The following is a 19,929-nucleotide window of genomic DNA, read 5'->3' on the forward strand; positions in this document are numbered from 1 at the left end:
ATAATAATAATAATAATAATAATAATAATAATAATAATAATAATAATAATCCTAATGGGAATAATAATAATAGGGAACTCGCTGCAATTTGTGGCAGTGACAATAATTGCATCATTAGCTGTCGAGAGAAGTGTATTAACAGCAAAGATCCTTCAAACAAGGGCCTTCTAACAAACATTAAAGAGACCTTCCGTACTGAAATACTACCAGGCGTACGATGCTCGCCTTCAAGCCAACTTTTTCTCTCTTCGTGAGGAATTACTGATCCGCGGCTTACGATACCTGCTTACTTGCGAAACACACGGTGAGGAGTGCAAGGGATGTGCAAACATTGTATGTCACCCACCGCATTCCCCCCGTCAAATATATCGCACAATCATGCAGAAGCTCTTCGCTGTCCAAGTAGAAAGACAAAGGGAACCGCTACCACCAGCCACCCTAACTTTCTCCCCCAGTTTTTTGTTACATATAACACTATCATCGGACGTGCATGCCGATTCGTATGACGGCGTTCAGCTTGAATTATGTAAGAAATTGATTGTAAGGCACTACCGTGCAAAGGGAACCCAACTAAAATACACGCCACATTTTGAAGTATGGGCAGACGGATCTGTTTCCTTGGGAATAAAATCAGGGGCTGCCTCAACGACATATAGGAATGACAATCCCATCTCGACGGCTCACTGTGGAGTCGGACCAATAGCGTGTAGCTACCGACTCGAGTGCATAGTAATGTTCGAGGTTTTGCATAAAATGATAAGCATATTACAACCGAAGGGAGCTCACCCGTGTAAAATGTCTCTTTCTACTGACCGGCGGTCGCTGTTCAAGGCACTGCAAATGGGAGAAACAGCGGTAAAGGAAGGAATTTTGCGGGAGACTTGGATAGTACTCTTGGGTATCGGATATCATAGCACCAGCATCTGCCTTCAGTTTGTCTTGGACATTGTACTGTAGAAAAGAATGAATTGACGGACAAAAAAGCGAGGGAACCTGCAAACGTTCCTCAACAAGACGTTGGGTGAATACCCGACATCACTGCCCTAGAAAAGTGACACCTCAGGGCGAGCAGAGAGAAACTGAAGACACACAGGTTGGAAATGACCGGTGAATGGCAACCAACTAAAGAAGATTTTCCACTAGACCGATGGAGCAGGTGAAGTCGCCAATTCCGCATTGGGACATCGAATACATATGGATGGTTGCTGCGGAGGATAGACAAAACAGTTTCTAACAAGTGCAGATGGTGTGAAACCCATCCCTGCGCACACTGCGGGAAAATAAATTCCGATAGAGCTCACATAGTGTTTCATACGAACCGAATGCACGGCGTACCCTACCATGAGGCATTGCGCAGGTTGAAACATGCTGCACACCCTGGTGATGCTGGCCACATCAAGGTGGTGTCAGAGTCCAGTACCCCGTCTCATCGGGAGAAGCCAAGAGCCAGCAGCGTTCTTCTCATGGGGAACACTGCTTTGCTTCGGCTACAGCGTCATACAGCACAGGGATCAGCAGCGTCTTGCTGGGACACCGTCTTTTATTTGTCGGTCCCTGGGCACGTGGCAAGCGTGCCATCAGCAGTATCACCCGCACATGCTGCAGAACTTGGGGTGGTGCCTGAAATTTGACCCTATAACCCCTGCCACATCCACCGAAGTCGTATGTGATCAGTGTCTGTAACAAATCCTATGGAAACAAAGGAGGGCTCACATGGCACAATACTCGATGCCTTCACGGTGCAACGAAAAAGTTAGACGATGAAATGTCGGAGAAGCGGAAAGAAGATGAAAATATCAAACAGCAAAAATGGGTTTGCGCAGAACGTGGCTTTCAATCCAAGAGTGCAGGTGTACTAACATTGCGCAGGCCTCAGAAACACTACATGACCAACGACAGTCCCTTTCCACCCCACACTCGCGGAACCATAATCCACACTGAATATGATAAAAAACACACTCCAGTGAGGAATCTGTGGGTTCAAATTGATTTAGCAGAGAGGCTCGACAATACGTCATGGAATAAAGAGCAGAAGTCAGCTTTAGCACATCATTCCAGTGGTGGAGAAACGGCTAGGCACACAAAGTGAAAACCGACCGCATCAACCCAACAACAATGAACAAAGTGATAACACCACCAGTTCAACCTCTGGAGAAAATGAAGCGATATATGGACCTCGCAGCTATATATTTCACACGTAAATTGGACTAGTGATAAGTCACGGGATGAAATACTGCGAAGTACAACCGCAAATGGGGTCGCGAGGAATAAAAAGGTAACGGGAACTCGAAGAGAATGCAAGTATTCCACCGAAGGGCTCCCGAGCGACGGAAACGAGAGGGCATCCAGTGAACGACCCAGTAGGCACATCTGAGCCGCTACAATGCACGCAATGTGGCTTTGTATCACAATCAAAATGGGGAACAACACCAAACACCAAGATTCAACACCGCAGAGGCCATCCCCTGGATAGTAACGATGGTACAAAACGGAGCTGTTCCATCACAGAACAAGAGGTATCCCTCATTTGGAACACGGTAACTATAGGTGTAAATGACACCTGTTGCACGCAATGCCGTCATACGCATGTATCAAAAGACAGCCTGATGGAGCACTTCGGGGGAATGCATAGACAGCATCCCTTCTCCGTAGCAAAAGAATCTCCACCACCGCTCCGGAGCTTCAACGTCAGAGGGTTTCATCTACACTTCACGTTCGTAAACCGAAATCAGACGTCCCACTCAACATCAGGTTCATCTATACATCGCCATCAAAAACATGAAATCTGCGTTGAAAGGAAACATACACACTCCAACGAATGCGAAGGGAATCCCACCCACATACTCGTGCGCTCAAGCCTAAAGTGCTCCGCAGTTACTTCGGGGTTGAGGGCGAAAATATGCAGAAGATAGTGTTCACCAAGAACCTTGCACTATTCCTCCTAGAAATTGAGAAACCCCTCATTCTCTTCCAACATGTACTTCCTTCATTCGAGAGGAACACCCCTATAAAGGAGAATAGACTACACAAAAAGCTGCCCACTCCTCTGAATGAAAATTGTAAACTCCACTATGCTCTTCTACGTTTGGCTCAAAAAAAAAAAAAAGAAGAGGCAGAAGCCTTTCACTCTCAAGTAAACTGTTTTCGCCATTACGGAAGACCGAGGACTAAAAGCTGAACGTTTGCAACTGGTCACGCATAATTAGTTGGGAAATAACATACAATAGTCCCTCTGGAAGCAAATATGGTTCGCTCTGACCTAGATGGCAATTCGTTGAGAGCACGTCCCGTACAGAGCACGATGTACAAAAAGAAAGGATTACTTTTCCCCGAATGAAGTATACAAACACTAGTGGGGAACAATTATCCTTTTTATATTGCCTTGGAATCGGGAGTGTACAGCTCATTTGGGAGTGTAGGTTTCCAAAATCAGCTTTTTGCAGGGACCCGCTTGCTGCCAACAGCCTTCTGTTAAAAAATACTAATTTTTTTTTCTATAGGCGAAACGAGGTTGGTATTACCGTGGAACTGAGAATAGATCAACGTAATGGAAATTACGCCCCGTTCATTATAATTTTGCAGTCTTCTTTAACTCCCCTTTTAAAGGATCCGATTTTTTAGCACTATGAAGTATACTTAAAGCGATTTTACTGCATCCATGCACTGAAATGGTTCTACAACTAGGGCACATGGAAACGACAATGCGCTATTCCGAGGATTTTTTATCGCGAACCTCACGCGGTAGCTATTAAAGCGGTGAGTGAAACAAAAAGAGCCACTACTCCCAGCAAGATTAAATTTTTGTAAAAGAAGGGTAATACTGCCATCCTATCAAGACAACATTTGAGTGGAGTTGTTGAAAGCTTTGCTGGTGCAGCGGATCAAGTGAAAATACCGATCCATAATGCTGTAACCCGCTGATACGGCGCCATGGTAAATACAATGTTTGTTTCATTCCTGTAAATGAGGGGTTAAGTAGAAATGATAGTTTTCGAAGGATCTACCACAGTGCCACACAACTTGTGCCAAAAGACCACCTTGATTGCCAACACAACCACCACCACGAGTTTAGATGCAGCACGCTGAAACGCATTGCTACAAATTTGTGGAAGATTCCCCACAACTTCACTGATGTATCTAACTGCATCGCGCCGCACACAATCTAGTGGAGAATGTCACACTCGTTTTGTCTGCTGCCCCCTTCTTCCAGTATCTGGCGCCGTTTTCACACATACCTAGCGGCGTTGCCTCTGGGGTGTCGTTCCACGATAGAGGTTAAAATAATTAAAAACCTCGTCACAGAAGCTAATTGGAAAAAAACACAAAGACTGCGTACATTTTCATACTATCCTCATTATTCTAAAATACCTTCATTTCATGAAGGAGACAACGAACTTCTTTCCCTTAAAAAAGATTTTTCTTCACTCGACGCACTAGGCGTTAGATCCAGAAATATATCCCTTCGTTCAGAAGGGACTCCAAGTTCCCTTCACACACCACATCCAACACCCGCCATCCCTCCTCATAGTCACCTCATCAACGAACCACCTTCAATATATTTAGAAACGTAGCTAAGAACCGCTACCTCTTGTATGGGCGTCCTTCAAAAACATCGAGGGATGGCACAGAAAACGTAGAAGGTGTTAAAAATGTGTTTATCATATTCATTATGGCATAAAGCCCACCAGCAGATTGCATTTACGATATCGCTCCCAGGGACAACATTGCAACGCAGCAACTGAGAAGTCGCTATCCCATCAGCACTTCATTTCTATTCCATACTAACTTGCAATTCCTAGAAAAATAGGAAGGTTCTGAAAAACAAGCTAGCGGGAAAAAAATTTCTTCGTACACATACACCGCAATAACCCGAATTAAAAACACAACAACGTCACCAGTTGCAAGATTTACTTTTTACATGGAAACATAACATGTCTTACAAAAAGAAAATTATTAGGAACATGGGTGTGTGCGAACTCGCAGAAAGATATGTATGCAAACACATATGTGGACGGGAAAATGTATATTAACGCATTTGTAAAATGGTGGAATTAGTATTACTCACATTACCAGCAACATCAATGTCAAGTAGCAGCGACGTGAAGTTTCCATGGACCCAGTTAAAGTGGGAATTGAGGGAAGTAATATTTGCCATCATATCCAGAAGCGCGAAAGGCGGTTTTCCAGCAGCAAAAGGTGTGATGAGAGTGGAGAAAATTTGCTGTATCTCGAGCGTCAGTTGAAAATAGAAGGCACCATGCGGGTCTTCGCCTCTCCACTCCAATATTTTTCTTGAACTCTGCACGGCGCCACTCCTATATAAGTTGTCCCTCAGTCTATTAAGGCATTCGCTTACGGAACCATTTAGTATCGTTATTGTGAGACAGCCATCCTTATACTTTTGAAGGGAACCCTCAGTCACGCTGTTTTCTAGAGGACAGGTTTGGTCACCACAACTAGCCTCAAAGTTTTCAACGGCGCTAAACTCTTGACGGCTACATTTAGCCATATCGGGATCCAGCCCTACTGCCTTCACGTCACTCCAAACAGTCTTTGTAATCTCAACAATGGCTGTATAGTATTTATTCGCTTTGATGAGAGTATTGGGTAATTCTTTCCTGACTTCCCTCACACTCTCATTAACCTCAGCAAATAATCCACCCACCTTAGCTACAAGGTCCCCCATTTCATTTCCATAGGATATAAGTTTTTCCAATTTATCATTTTGTTCTCCCATTGAGCTGCTGAAAACACTCAAGTATGTTGTGCTTTCGCCTGTTTTCCCTTCCATATCATCTAATATACGAGAAGTATTTGCGTACACTTCCTCATTCACAAACAGCCTCTGCTCTCCATCAGTGTATAATTTGTTTGATGCATTTGACAAGCAACGTAGGTAGCGCACGGACTCATATTTCTAAAATAAAAATCATCTACCGTTTTGCAGTTATGTTCCACGTTCTCTCTATCAACACAAATTACAGAAAATAACCAAACAACCAATTCCAATATCGTAACTTTCATTACCTACAATCACATGTGACGAGAAGCATGAGAGAGAAGCATACACATCATCAAACGAAAGCGATGGGTGCCACAAGTGTATAGCCTCAATAACAAAGATGTTGCATACAACATAACATTGAATCACATAACCAGAATTGCTGCAAAGAATATTAAACCAATTAGGGTATGTTGCTTCCTCATTGTGAATCCTTCTTCATCTATCATATCGTCGTCATCGACACTTCTCTTGCGTTTCCTTCCATTCTCCTTGAAATACCTGCGCACCATCGGGCTCTGAGTTAACAGTTCTTTTAGTTTATTTTCATACTCCACAAAGGAGGTAAGAGTTGGCTCTACATCACGGTACTGTTGTGCAATACTTTCATATCCGTTTCTAACCAAAGTGTAATTGATGATAAGTTTGGGCACCGTGTCACTAGACATTATGGTAACGGCAGCTTCTTTACGATAGGTAACAAATCCTCCAGTAGTTCCCACTATGAAGGATCCAGCTCCTCCATTTGCAACATCTTCCGTACCCATGATCCAGCATTTTGTGTCGTTATTGTCTGTAAGTTCAACTCTCTGGTCAGTTTTATATTTATCTAGCGCAGCCAGTACACCATCATCTGACATATCTTTTATAACGGACATATTACACTCATCTGGGGCCTTTGCTGCTTTGTGCCCAGCATCATCACTTCCACATCCATTTTCTGAAGGGGCAGACTTCTCTTTCACCAAACAACACCAATCGTTTTTGTCACCCTTTGTTTGCTCAAACAACACTACTAGATCCCTCAACACTTGTCCTATTGACAGTGATGCATTCACAACATGATAGGAAACTCTTACAATGTTTAAAAAACTAGTATCCATTAACTGAATAGCTTTATCTGTATTGTTCATTACTTTTTCCATTTCCACATATGTTTTCTTTATATTTTCCATATCACTTCCATTAACAACCCCTATCTTCTCCAAACCCTGCACTATTGCCTTCCATGTCCTCCCCTTTACACCATGTCTATGTCGCCACTCCCGAACCTTATCTACCATTTCTGTAGCATTTTGGTGCTTCTTCAGAATCTCAGTGCTCACAACCCTCAAGGCATGACTGAGATTGCATAACGTCTCAGCCCCCTTGAGGGTCATGGCCTTGCCGGAAGGCTGCCCCACAACTTCCCCAATAAGGGAACCCAGCACTGTCAGACACACTGCAAGAAAAAGTGATATCACCTTCATTATTTATCTAAAAACAAAACAAGTTTATATGGGATAATTTAATACAGTTACATCTCATGAGGAGCTAGCACACACATGCACACACGTATACATACATACACACACACCATACCATACCATTTTACATAGAACAAAGACGCAAAAAAAAGCATAACAAAACATAAAAAACATAACATAACATATTTGGTAATGTAATATTAAACTAAAAGATAAGAATAAGAGATAAGAATAATAATGTAAAACCCCCAGTTTCCATATTCAAATGAGTAAGTCCATCATTATTTACTTCAGCATTGCCACCTTCATCATCACCCTTACCTTGGCTACTTTTCCATAGCTCCGCATCACCACCAAGTTTCACCTCAAGAAATATTTCCTCTGCCTCATGTTTGTACTCTTCCAACTCATGAAGATGACTGTCAGCTTCTTTGGCATATTTTGTCATTTCTTGTAGCTGCTCGGTAGCGTTAGTAAGACGATTGTACCATGGAATTCCACCATTTTCAAGTGTGTGATTGTAACTGACACATGTGAATCCAGCAGTATGACCTGTGCATGTGCGATTTTTGTTTTTTCCCGTTCTCACATAACCAAAAATACCCTTCACCTGATATTCATCCTGTTCCAAATTCACTAATGCATTAAACTGAGCTAGTGCACTCTTTAAGGTTTTTACATTAGATGCAACATTTTTGTACACACAAGCTTTACTAATCACATCCCATGCCTCAGTGTGGTTGTATTTTATTTTTGCAGGATCACAATGTCCTTGACTATCACCTTCACAGGATTCAGCCATCATGGTCCAGTTACCATTTTCCGGCCTTCTTATTTCATCTCTACAAGGACAATTGAACCCATTATATATATTATTATTACCTCCATCCTCTTCAAGATTTTCTTTCCTTTTGATCTCTTCAGTTATAACAATGGCTTCTCCCACACATAGACAGAAAAAGTCATTGATTAACGTCTTTCCAACTGACTTGTCTCCATAAGACCCGCAACTCGTACCTGCATTATCTACACTATTGAACAGCAGTGATTTGTTTCCCCTCATGGCTTGCTCCAGAGTTTTATTCTCATTTCTTGCCACATCCACAGCGTCACCATACACAGCTCTCAGCATATTTTCTTGAGCAGAACGACTTGCATTTAAGGCTTTTGTCCTATTCACCTCAATTTCCTCCTTCAGCGCTTTCGCCTTCTCAAACAGTTTCTTTATCTCCTGATACGCCGTTGTGCTGTTAGCTGATTTATTGGAACCTTTATTACAACCTGCAGCCTCCGTTTCGGTGACCATTTCCTCCAACTTCTTCAGAATCTCATCTTCCCTCTCGCGATTCTTAAAGGAAGGTTGTGGGGCTTCTGTTTGCGTAATTCTGTAAATCTTGCACAGTGTCTCGAACTCGCCAACGTTATGGTACTTATAGCCGTCACCGATATAGTCCGTAATCTCACTCCAGTCAACCGACTCTGTTGTCCATCTCCCCGCATCCAAATCACCTTGAAAAGAAGGAGATAAAACAACCGCAAACAACCCAATGGTAAACACTAATTCGTGCCTCATTGTGATTATGTTTTTACTTTTATCAGTTAAGCAAATTGGAGCAAAAGCTTATTATCACAGTCGTTATTGTTATTGGTAGACACATTCAACAAAATATACACATTAAAATATCAAAATAAAAGCCAACAACTGGCACAAAACGATCACAGCAGCACCCAACAAGGGGGGAAACACATCCCAAAATACATTCACATGGGTTCTCTCTCCTCAAGTTGGATATCAACATTAAACACCCTCATAGTTGTTTTCCCATTGGTTACCTCACTTCCTAATTTCTAAATTCAATAAATTCACTTTCTTAATATCCATGCCAGTTTCTTTACTTGCCCAACTGAGCTGTGCTGCCGCTTTCTTGGTTTCTTCAGCAAAGTTATCCACTACCATAATGAGTACCGGCACACTCATCTTACGTTATTTTCAAACCCTCTCTCGGTTTCATTAGCTTCAGTTATTACTTTATGGCTTTTTTGGCTAGCACATTACGCGCTTTATTTGCATGCGTGTATTACCTTTCTCTATTGCAATCAACTCTAATGCTGGGCCTCACTTAGCATATCCTCCTTCTTTCATACGCGTGCTGACAACACTCTTCGTTGCCCTCTCTGCGTGCATGCACAGCTCCTTGCCTCCCATTTTCTTAAATCACACACTAGTAAAGATAAAAGTTGGATTTTCAAAACACTCTCATTGGACATCTCTGCTCGTAAATGAGGCCTTTGATCACACTGTGACATTACGGGATATTATGTCAGTCACCAACACACAAAACAGTCCCAGAATAAAGAGTGGCCTCCCCTGTCAGCAGCCTCATTAAGATTATTTGCCACTCACCATAATTACCATCCTTATAGATACACTGGTAAAAACGGAAGTTATATACGAAGCTACCCGTCCTATCAGTAAACTCTTACCACCCTTAATTCACATGCAAAATGCGTTAACACACTCCACCCCCAAAACATAGATGATGGAGGGATAGTCATATTTATAATAACTCACCAATAAGATAACTCAAACAGAAACACCTCGACAGAAATATATGATGAGTTAAGTAACTTTCTCTCCATTCAACCGACCTTACCAGATGTCAAACCCAGGGCGACCAACATGGCAAACATCAGGCTGGTGCAGCGGAAGGTGTTATACGACTTGAAGAGTGTTCGGTGGCTAGCACCGATGACGACTGGCATAACACCATTCCCTAAGTGCGGACAGCTTCTTTTTGGTGCCAAGATTTAGCACAAGATAAGTTTCAAGATCGAAAGTTACAATCTCCACAGATGAAATTGCCACACCGAGATCGGCGCAGCCATGCCATGGAAATGCCATAACTTCCCATCCAACAATTTGTTGTATTTCCCATACAACGTAAAGGGCAATCGCCGATTCACCTTCTGCGCGTACTGAAGACTGAGAAAAACGGTATATACAGTCAGTAGTTTGTTGCAATTACGTCAATATAATCATCTGTAACTGAACCCGTGGAGTCTCTAAAGCCATAATGCGCCTTAAAGTTTTGTCTGACAGCGTTTTTTGTCGCTTAATAATCTCTTTTCCCCCCTTGACCCGCTGCCGTGAAGTCTCCGTGACGTGGTGTGTCTGAATGTACTTCTTCCCCCTTTCCTAAGGTATCCCAGTTGCACTTTTTTAAATGTGCCCCATCAACTCCCACCCGAGTGAAGTGCAGTAGTCGTATCAAATCCGTGGGTCTGTAACCTGAGTGTATCCACGTTGGATGGAGAATAGAGGAACAACAGGAGGCAACACCATAACACGCCTTCCTACTAGTAAGGTATAAGTGGAGGACTCGCATCGCCCACCTCTTGGTCCCTTATCTGGACGATACTACCACCCTTTCCCAGCACTCTCGTCCGTGTGGAACGCTTCGCGACGAAAACTCCTGACACCTGGGGTTGGTTCCTCTTTCAAGGGGCGAACGTTCGCAGTCTTAACAGAAGTGAAAACGGTTGCGGTGTTGGCGCCGTCTACGGTAACGCCGAGTTCTGCTTTGTAACAGACAGGTTTAGCGGGTTTCTTTTCGTGCACGTTCAGTCGTTTAACGTACCACCTCCCCTTTCAGTCGAAGGAGAGTCTACGTTCCAAGTTAACACAATAACTTCCCTTATTTTTCAGTGGTTCCTGTTCTCATGTTCAGTGTGACGATTTCACGTTCCTTCTCCCAAGGATCACTTTTGACGTCACCCGCCATGGTGCGCATCCGATACCCCCACTGACTTTATTTGCTCCAGCAGACACCTCTCATTACCCTTATGACGACCTTAACAGCGCACCGTTTCCATAACTATGGTCAATTTTCTCTGCGCTACGGTAGCAGTAACCTCCTGAGCTCGAGGTGTACACTTCCATTGGTATAACTCGCCAGATCCATCATCTAATCTATCCAGCTTTGATTGTTTATAAAGTTACCCACGACCATATACGCTACCACATCGCCATCCCCAAAGCTGCAGATATCAGAAAAAATATACTCATTGAGAGTGAGCACCCCCAGAAGGTTCACATGTGCCACAACCCGTGAAACCCGAACAGGCATCAAATAATGCCTCCTTTTTGAGTTTTTAAGGCCATTACAGCGTTTTGAGTCCGTTGCTGCTGTGTCCATCGGTCTAAGACGGATAGATTCCAGGCCCCCAACATCGACAACCCTGTTATTCACTAATTTTCTGCCCTACCGCATGGGGGCTCACCCCTTTCTCGCTCACTTCACTTCTTTACAACCAATCTGATAACAGGAAGAAAAAGACGCATTTTATGAGTTTGTTAAGCACCAACGGGTGCAAATGAAATAAACAAGGAGAGCCTTTTCTCTCGTGGACACTGATACGAAATCATAAAACTGCTGTATAAATAAGTGAAAGTATATGAGGTATTATCGCATAAAAGAAGGATGTTAGGAGAAGAGGGGTAGAAATTGACACTAGGCTATGTAAGTTTTTAAAGGCCGCGGGTAGTGTCCCCGCTAGCTCAGAATATGCATGTATTTTGGATACCCGCGACATGTGCTTATATGTGTGACCTTCCTTATCATTTTATTTAATTACAGTGTATGTTATTATACTTCCAAGACACAGAATATGTATCTCTATGGTGGAAAATATTAAGTTAATTGCATAATAATATTTACAAACACTACCCTAGTCGTGGTGTAGTATTAATAAAAGAATACTAGAAGACAAAACAAGATAGTCCCCAGTGGGATTTTGAGTCGAGACGATCGTTACCTACATATATTCGTCATCCATCCTTTTAACGTAGCAAGCATGAGTTTCATCTGTTACTTCCACATCAACACCTCTGTCCATCAAACTCTCAACCAAATTCCTGTCTGCATTGTTGTCATCGATGTAGAGAACACACAGGCGTGGGAGATTCATGAATTCGACAATACCATTTCTTATTGTCCCGCAATTTCGTAAATCGAGAGTCAGCAACCCCCTGCAATCTCGCTGTCCATGAATGTACCATAGTCTCGTGCAATTCCGCAAATCAAGCGTTCTCAAGTTGCCGCACCCATCCAACCACAAGTCCGTGATATTTTCACAGTTGCTTAGGTAAAGGTTTGTGAGATTCCGGCACTCGAACCCATTCAACCAAACCTCCCTCAGGCTCACACAATCGTTAAGTTCCACTGTCATCAGATTTGAGCAGCCACTTAACATACTGAAATCATCTATTTTGCTGCTCCCTGTAAGCCTCAGCGTCTTCAGATTCTTGCATGCGCCTAAAACACTCAGGTCTGGATTCCCTCCACAGTTGCACAAATTTAGTGTCTCTAAGTTCGTGCAACCACGGAGTGCACTGATGTCTTCCAACGTTTTACAATCAATCATCTCTACAGTTGCAAGCTTCTTGCATTCCTCCACACCAGTAAGGTGTTTCAGTCTCGCGCACTCCGAAAGATTCAACATTGTCAGACTTCCACAATTCCTTAATGGCCTCAAATCGGACAAACTGATGCACCCGGTAAAATCCAATGTGGTGATATCCTTACACTCCCTTAGCAGCGTGATGTCCCTGACATTTTTACATCCTCTGAGTATCAATGTCCTCAATCTTGTGCACCCATCTATAGCGTACAGTCCCTTCATCCTTGCACATCCAGACAAGTTCAGTGTGACGAACCCTTCGAATTCACGCAGAAACATAACATCCACATCCCTCACAACCACACCACCCAAATTGAGCCCTGTTAGTTTCGGGTTCCCGCATACTTGGCGGACGCCAACCTCAATATTGCGACTCCCTCCAATTGAGAGGTACTCCAGAGTCTTCATTTTCGCCAGTGGTTGAATATCAGTAACAGCGAGGCAATTTTCGCAGTTCAAATGAACCAGTTGCTTGAATGTACTGACCTTAATGACACACTCATCATCAATGCATGTACTGGCCAAATTCAGTTCCCTCAAGTTCGGAATCGCAGCCAGCTCCTCCAGCCCCTCCTTCATGTTAATGCACTTCTCAAGCGACAACACCTCCAGCGGACTAATTTTTCCCAATGCTTTTATATCAGAGATATTCATACACTCACTGCAATCCAAATCAGCCAAATGCATACTCCCGCTGAGACTCAAGATACACGCGTCGTTAGCCGCGGTGCCTCTTAAACTCAACTTCCTCACGTTGGGCAGCGCACAAATGTGTTCCAAACCCTTTTTAATATTTTTACACCCCGATAGGGAGAGTTCCTCGAGTGTTTTTATCTCTGCTACGGGTGAAATGTCCGTGATATGGTGGCAATTGTTGCAGCTCAGATGCGAGAGTATCCTATTACTGCTGATCTCAACGACGCACTCATCGTCCAACTCCGTGTTGTCCAAAGTCAATTTCCGTAAATTACTCAACGTCATAATATGCTCCAAATCAGTCTTCAACTTGCTATATCCGCTGAGATTGACTTCCTCCAAAGTTGGAACTCCAGAGAGTGCCCGAATTCTTGACAGATCCACGCAATTTTCCAAATCCATAACAGTCTAATTACTCTCCTCTGCTTTAAGGACCTGCTGATATATTTTGGACGGCACCTTTCCTCCCATTCGCTTCGTTAATTTCACAGGGTCCACACTGCCGCTACAATCCTCACTCCCGATAAATGTTGTAGCGACTGAGCTTCTTCTTCTGCACCTCGCAAACCGGGTGTTTTCCAACTCATAATGGAACGCAGGCCGACGGGAACATACGCTTATATCGCATAGAGGACACACTGATAAATCGCGATAGCACGTGCTACACAGAACGTGCTCACATGGCAAAACTTCAATGGGAACCGCACACTTCATTAGGCACTGGGGACACCCTACTTCTTCCTTCACTGGGCATTCCGTCACCCAGGAAATCTTCACCATTATGGGAGTGGGGTCAGCTAAACCGTTAACACACGCAAACGGAGAGAATGAGACAGTGTAAAAGCACAGCAATATTACTTTATTTGTTCGTCTGCAGGCGCATGTGTAGGCGTATGTAAGTGTGGATGAATTTATATTGATACACGTGCCCGGATTAAATATGAAGTAAGGGTTGGCAACAAAGCATTTACATGTGTTGTCCGGTAAAAGCGTTGGTAGTAGGAGGAGTTGGTGTAGTTTTACTGCTTTTAACAGGACATGACACGAATTGAAGGCTGGGAAGCCACCGCACTTAGATGTGGTAAGTGTACACGGTGTCAAGGAACTTTTTGATAGCAGAGTAACTGTGACAGCGGTCAGAATTGCCCTGTAGACATACATTCACATATGCTTCCTCCAGACGTCGGTTTGGAAAATCAAGCCTCCTGTGGGTTTCTTTCTGATTTCCGAATCGACTTCGTTGGTGCATGCTTTTTACCCGAAGAGCGTCTGGTGTCTGGTTGCGAAGCGTTTTTATCTTTCCTGGCCCCTCAAAGTTTTTCAATCTACCCCTACATTTCTGATGAACGACATCTCTTTTTATTGGACTGACCCCAGCATGCTGTTGCACCAAAAGGTTACATCGTGTTTACAGTGCCAGTCTTTCCTGGGTGGACGATGCTTCACCAAATCTTCTTTGAAAATTCTCCCCTCCATATCCAGAGAGTTTTGATAAGAATATGATTACAAACCCTCTGGATGAACACTTCACTCCTGCGTTCCCTATTCTCAATTTTAATCGCATTTGCGACTGACCTCTCTAATTCTCCACTTTCGCTTTGACCCTCGTCAGCCGTCTCCTTCGTATTTATTGCCGAGTTTCTCCTTTACAGCAATATCCCTCCAGCAAATCTGGTTGTGCATGAGAGACAAGTGGCCCTTTTCAAGTTTTCCCTTTCTCTGCGGGTTTGGCCGGTTTTCTCACACGGCGTGTTTAACTCTCCACTCCTTTCTTTTCTCTGACTCTCATTTACAGGACCTCTCCTCCCTTCGTGCATTATGAACTCTTATCGCCGTGGATCCTCCTCACCCATTGATTCGCTATCTCCCTGATGGACGCCGAGGCAAGCTGGAATCAAATCCCAATCCTCCTTGTCCTGTTGGTAGCCTTACCCCAATCGAGCACACTTTCGAAGCACATAACACGACACATTTGACCCCCTCAGGAGTCCTAAGTTAACCAAAATACGAACCCTTAGAAAGTTAATGCATTCATAAACCTTAAACCCCGCTGGCAGCATGAGCACACTTACATATCGAAACCACTTAACCTCTCGCAGCCATTGAGCCATTCCACCGTGGCTCAACATTACCGCAAACAACAAAGAGAAAAATCCCCCACTTCCTTGCTACTTCCCCTTATTTTGTGTCACGTAGCTATCACTTACAACGTCCACACTGCCAAGAAACCGCTTCCAAGTCCTCCTACATCTGCATGCGACTAATTACCCCTTTCTTACACGCATCTATATGGGTATAGTTCCTCCCACCAAATTAAGAGATCAAGAAAACCCCACACCCTCCACATCCGAACACCCTCGCATATACAAAAAATAAACTGCCTGCAGTCCCTGCCCGACCCTTTTCTACGGTTCCAAACAATAATCCTGCTTAGTCTCCGCGATGTAACGAAGTTCCTCTCCTATCTCCCTTCTCCATCTTCCAGATCCTCCTCCCTTGACCCAAGCTATGCTTTACTCTCTGCCTTTCCTCGCACACATATTCTGAGGTGCGCACCACGACTATCAACCACTGGTAACCCTGTCTCACAACCACATGTATGGCATTCCCAACTTCATACACAGGACAGAACGTACACCCCTAAAGTGAAAAAAAAACCTTGTGCACACAATTCCTTCACAATGGTGATTGTGCTTACGCCCCTCAACCGCTTCTCTTGGCGGCCCTGCGTTGAAGTCCGCTCTCACCAAACTCTGCTCGCACGAGTCCTTCCTAACCAAAATTAAACTTCACAAACACGGGGAGTAGGATATGTTGCTTCTCATTGACCATTTCCTCCGCCTTCCGACTAACATCTGTCCCCATATCCCCACCACACCTAACACTAAATACGAGGAATTTTGCATATGTTCTATGAGTCCGCACGCCCTGCATCTAATTGCTTATAATTCAACCCACTTCATCACGCTCAATCCGAAAAGTCTAGGAATGCGACTCCAAAGTGCGGCACCACCTCCTTCCAGGTTATACACCCTCTTTTCACTTGAAGGAAGGAGCTGATGCCGCATAAAAATAGTTTACTTTTGGAAATTCTAGACGACAGTATTGTGATCGTCGTCATTGTTGTTACCGTGTCTCCACTACTGTCTCAGCACTTTGGACGTGAGCTCGTTTCACCTACCGGTCAGACGCATCTGGTAACGGCCATACGGGCGCTTGTAGCGTTGGGTGTTGCCCCGTGCTCTTTATATCACACAAATCTGGCAGTGAGTAGTTTCTGCTAATGTGCAATGAACCCTCGAGGCAGCTTCCGTTGCTGCTGTGCCTCAGCTGTTGTTGTATGCGTATATCTTCCGTGATAATTTTTTACCGCCTGAGAAAGGAAATCTTTGCAGAAAAAATGTTTGGAAGCTTTGCTCATGCAAGCGACATCGGATAGTAACGTCCGACTTGGCTACGACGACACCACGGTTAAAAGGCTATTGTCCCGATTCATGCCGGGTACGCAGAAGGTGCACCACGGGGCAACCGTCACCATTGGAAACCCTTAGAAAACTGCAGATGGGCGACCACCTGGAGCTTATCATCTCCTTCCACACCCTCACTCGTGATGTCATCATTCCAAAAGCAGTGGAAAAGAAGGTATAGTCGGGAAGCGGAGCTAAGGTAGAATTCAAACTATCAAACATATAGTGTAAATTTTGGTCCAAACGCTTAACGACTCAGTGCACATACGCACAACGGCGCGTCACCTTCGCAACACTGGTCAAGAGAGAGAGAGGTGCCTGCCGACTGCATCAAAGCAGTTGGCACAGTAGGCAACAAAAAGATAATACGCGGAAGGCGTAAACTAGATATTGAAGGTTTGCCCACCCACTTCACAACCGCATTCCCCACGGAACAAGTGGCAGCGGCCCATTTAGACACATCGCCCGGTAAACGAGAATAACTAAGTTGAGAATAGGGACGAGCGGCAGCGCTCGATCCTCAGTTGCTAACAAATGCCCTGAGTCCCTTTCCCTTCCCTTGCTAAGCGTACCAGGACACGACCGCCGACCTCCAACACAGGTTCTCTACGGAAGGATAAACGATGAAGAGCAGGGACGCGGATGACACTGCAAAAAGGATTGGATACTGCGACTATGATGAGAATCCTCCAAGGCTTCGAGCAGCTCGTTGAAAACGAGACGTGAAGCATTTTGGAGGATGCTTTAAGGACACTCTGATACTGACGCCCAGCGACGCCCGCTTCGAAATGAACTTATATTCCTCCCGACAATTTATTGGTGATCCGTGTTGTGTGACACCCACGGAAGGCATGGCGGATGCTGCAGGAAGAGGCGCTGGCAGCCTACACCACCGATCACACACCGTTTGAACATCCTAGCCCATTTCCACGCAGAAGTACTCCGTACTCAACGAACGAACAACCAGGTTCTCACTACCAACAGTTGACACCCTGACCTTCTCGCTAACATTGTTGGCTCATAACGGCGTTGTTGTCGAAGCACCCTCCCGACCACAGCTACTTCCTATTCTTTTTCTCCACAGATATGGAAAACCAATAAAAATAAAGCTGATGCACAAATTATGAACATCGGTGACGAAGCGGTGAGAACACCGACGCAAACACCTTTTTAATGCAGTAGGTGTAACCGCGCAAATAGGTAACTAGCAAGTTCAAAGTGTTCATAACAACGCACTATTAGAGCGTATGCGCATGTTTGCATACATATGTTAAAGCAAAGAAAACAAAAGAGCAAACCATCTCTGTCAACGTACCAATCCTTTCCTGTGCGTTGTTGTTACCGGAAACTTTTTAATCCTGAGCGTCACCGATGCACTTCACCGACACGACGACCAACACTAATACCATCGAAACGACTCCCATCCATGCCAGGAGCGCAGCACGAGTCGAGAGCTCCCCCTCTCCTGCTTCTGAACTTCCAAAAGTGGGGCACTCAATTCCACAAATATATGTGTGATCGCCATACATTTCGTCGTCGTCTTTCGGGCAAACATCATTACTCGGATTTGCAGCTGTGACTGCATCCGTTGGTGCCGCAGCAGCGGAGCCGGGAGAGCCCGGTACGGCTGAAAAGGGGTTTGGGTTGACTTCATTCTCCGCCGTGGTGACAGCATTCGCCTCTTCCGGTTTGACGGCTGCGGCCATCGTATGAACTTTCTAATGCCTTTGGGAATACGAATGTCCTATAACACGCGCAACTAGCGGCAAAATGGAAGAGAACGATGTAGCAAGAAAGAAGCTTAATATCATGCTTTCCGAAAAAAAAAAAACGGCACTGTTTCCAACGTTATTGTAGAAGGATAACCGACCAAAGTATGTATCAATGTTGAAAAGACCCTCCACCTTTTTCAGTTGCACCTATCGTACACGTTCGCTTGCCGTTTCCCCGAAGTGGTGACTGATTCAAACTTTTGTGTCTCAAAACCTCCAATTCCTTCAACTTATACACGCACCGAAAACGATCTCCACGAGTTTGTTACCGACCTCAGGCCTCCCCATGATCTCTTTTTTCCCGTCAGTCAGATTCTATAGCCGCGCTCGTGTTGGGTTAATAATAAAAAAAACTCAGGTTTCAAAACAGTGGAGAACGAACGAGACCCGCGCGCGATAATTCCACAACACTATATGTACACCTTTTAGGTTTCCTCATTTGAGGTTAAAAAGCATCCTCATTTTCACGACCTCAGTACTTACCGCACTCAAATCCGGCACCACTAAACGTAAAAACAGGGCAAACCGCCATGTTACACCTTGCCCCCACCCACATGCACTTTGAAGACGTGTCACTGCCATTGAGATATAATGCCTCCAACCTCATCTGCATTACATCGATCTTCTCAAACCTTCGCCCCTAACAGCCATCTCACTGGCTTAAAAAAAAAATTCCACATTCTCGCGAGCCCCCGCATATATCTTCTACTTTTTCGCACGCCCTCAAACCCGTCCATCGACATGCATTCCAACTTCGGTATTCCCTTCAAACTCTCCATATTTGCCAGGTACCAACGGACCAAGAAATTTACGGGACAAAAGACTTCGCTGCTACGCTCAAGAACAAGATAAACACATTTCCCCCTCAGATAGATAAAATCCCCTGCAATTCCAAATCTCACTCGCAGCCTTTATGATATTTTTTGGAAAGCGCCTAGTTGCACCACCCCTACGACGCGCAGAAGCCGTATCATTCCTACACTGTCATTTACTCTGTCCTGATTTCTCAGCTACCCATTTCTTTTTCTTTTTTTCGTTTAGCGTTAACACTAACCACAACTAAATTTGGTAGTACTCCCTTCCCTTCCACATATCCGTCACCTTTCATCAATCCTGCAACCATTGCTACTGCTTGTAGTTGGGTTCCCCCCCCCTACCAAGGGTACAGTGACACAACGCAGCTACTTGGCTACACGAGCACCTATAGCATATCTGAGGCCAGTCAGTTCTTCTTTTGGATCGGTTGATCCTCAAAACAACCACCATCGTTCTTTCTCTTCTATCTG

The 19,929-nt window shown here is 44.4% G+C and overlaps 3 protein-coding genes across 3 annotated transcripts; all 3 read right to left on the minus strand.

The window, feature by feature from the left end:
* Positions 1-5,026: 5,026 nt before the first annotated feature.
* TbgDal_III130 (expression site-associated gene (ESAG) protein,putative) lies at positions 5,027-5,791 on the minus strand (the record flags this gene model as incomplete). The annotated part of the gene is made up of 1 exon (XM_011773666.1): positions 5,027-5,791. One exon carries the CDS (start codon positions 5,789-5,791, stop codon positions 5,027-5,029), a length of 765 nt encoding a protein of 254 aa, XP_011771968.1.
* Positions 5,792-6,147: 356 nt separating this feature from the next.
* Positions 6,148-7,251, minus strand: TbgDal_III140 (expression site-associated gene (ESAG) protein,putative; the record flags this gene model as incomplete). Its single annotated transcript, XM_011773667.1, has 1 exon — positions 6,148-7,251. One exon carries the CDS (start codon positions 7,249-7,251, stop codon positions 6,148-6,150), a length of 1,104 nt encoding a protein of 367 aa, XP_011771969.1.
* A 202-nt stretch (positions 7,252-7,453) lies between these two features.
* TbgDal_III150 (expression site-associated gene (ESAG) protein,putative) lies at positions 7,454-8,821 on the minus strand (the record flags this gene model as incomplete). The annotated part of the gene is made up of 1 exon (XM_011773668.1): positions 7,454-8,821. One exon carries the CDS (start codon positions 8,819-8,821, stop codon positions 7,454-7,456), a length of 1,368 nt encoding a protein of 455 aa, XP_011771970.1.
* Between the last annotated feature and the right edge of the window lie 11,108 nt (positions 8,822-19,929).

The sequence above is a fragment of the Trypanosoma brucei genome, chromosome 3, assembly GCF_000210295.1.
Source record: "Trypanosoma brucei gambiense DAL972 chromosome 3, complete sequence".
In the NCBI taxonomy this organism is placed as follows: Eukaryota; Euglenozoa; class Kinetoplastea; order Trypanosomatida; family Trypanosomatidae; genus Trypanosoma; species Trypanosoma brucei.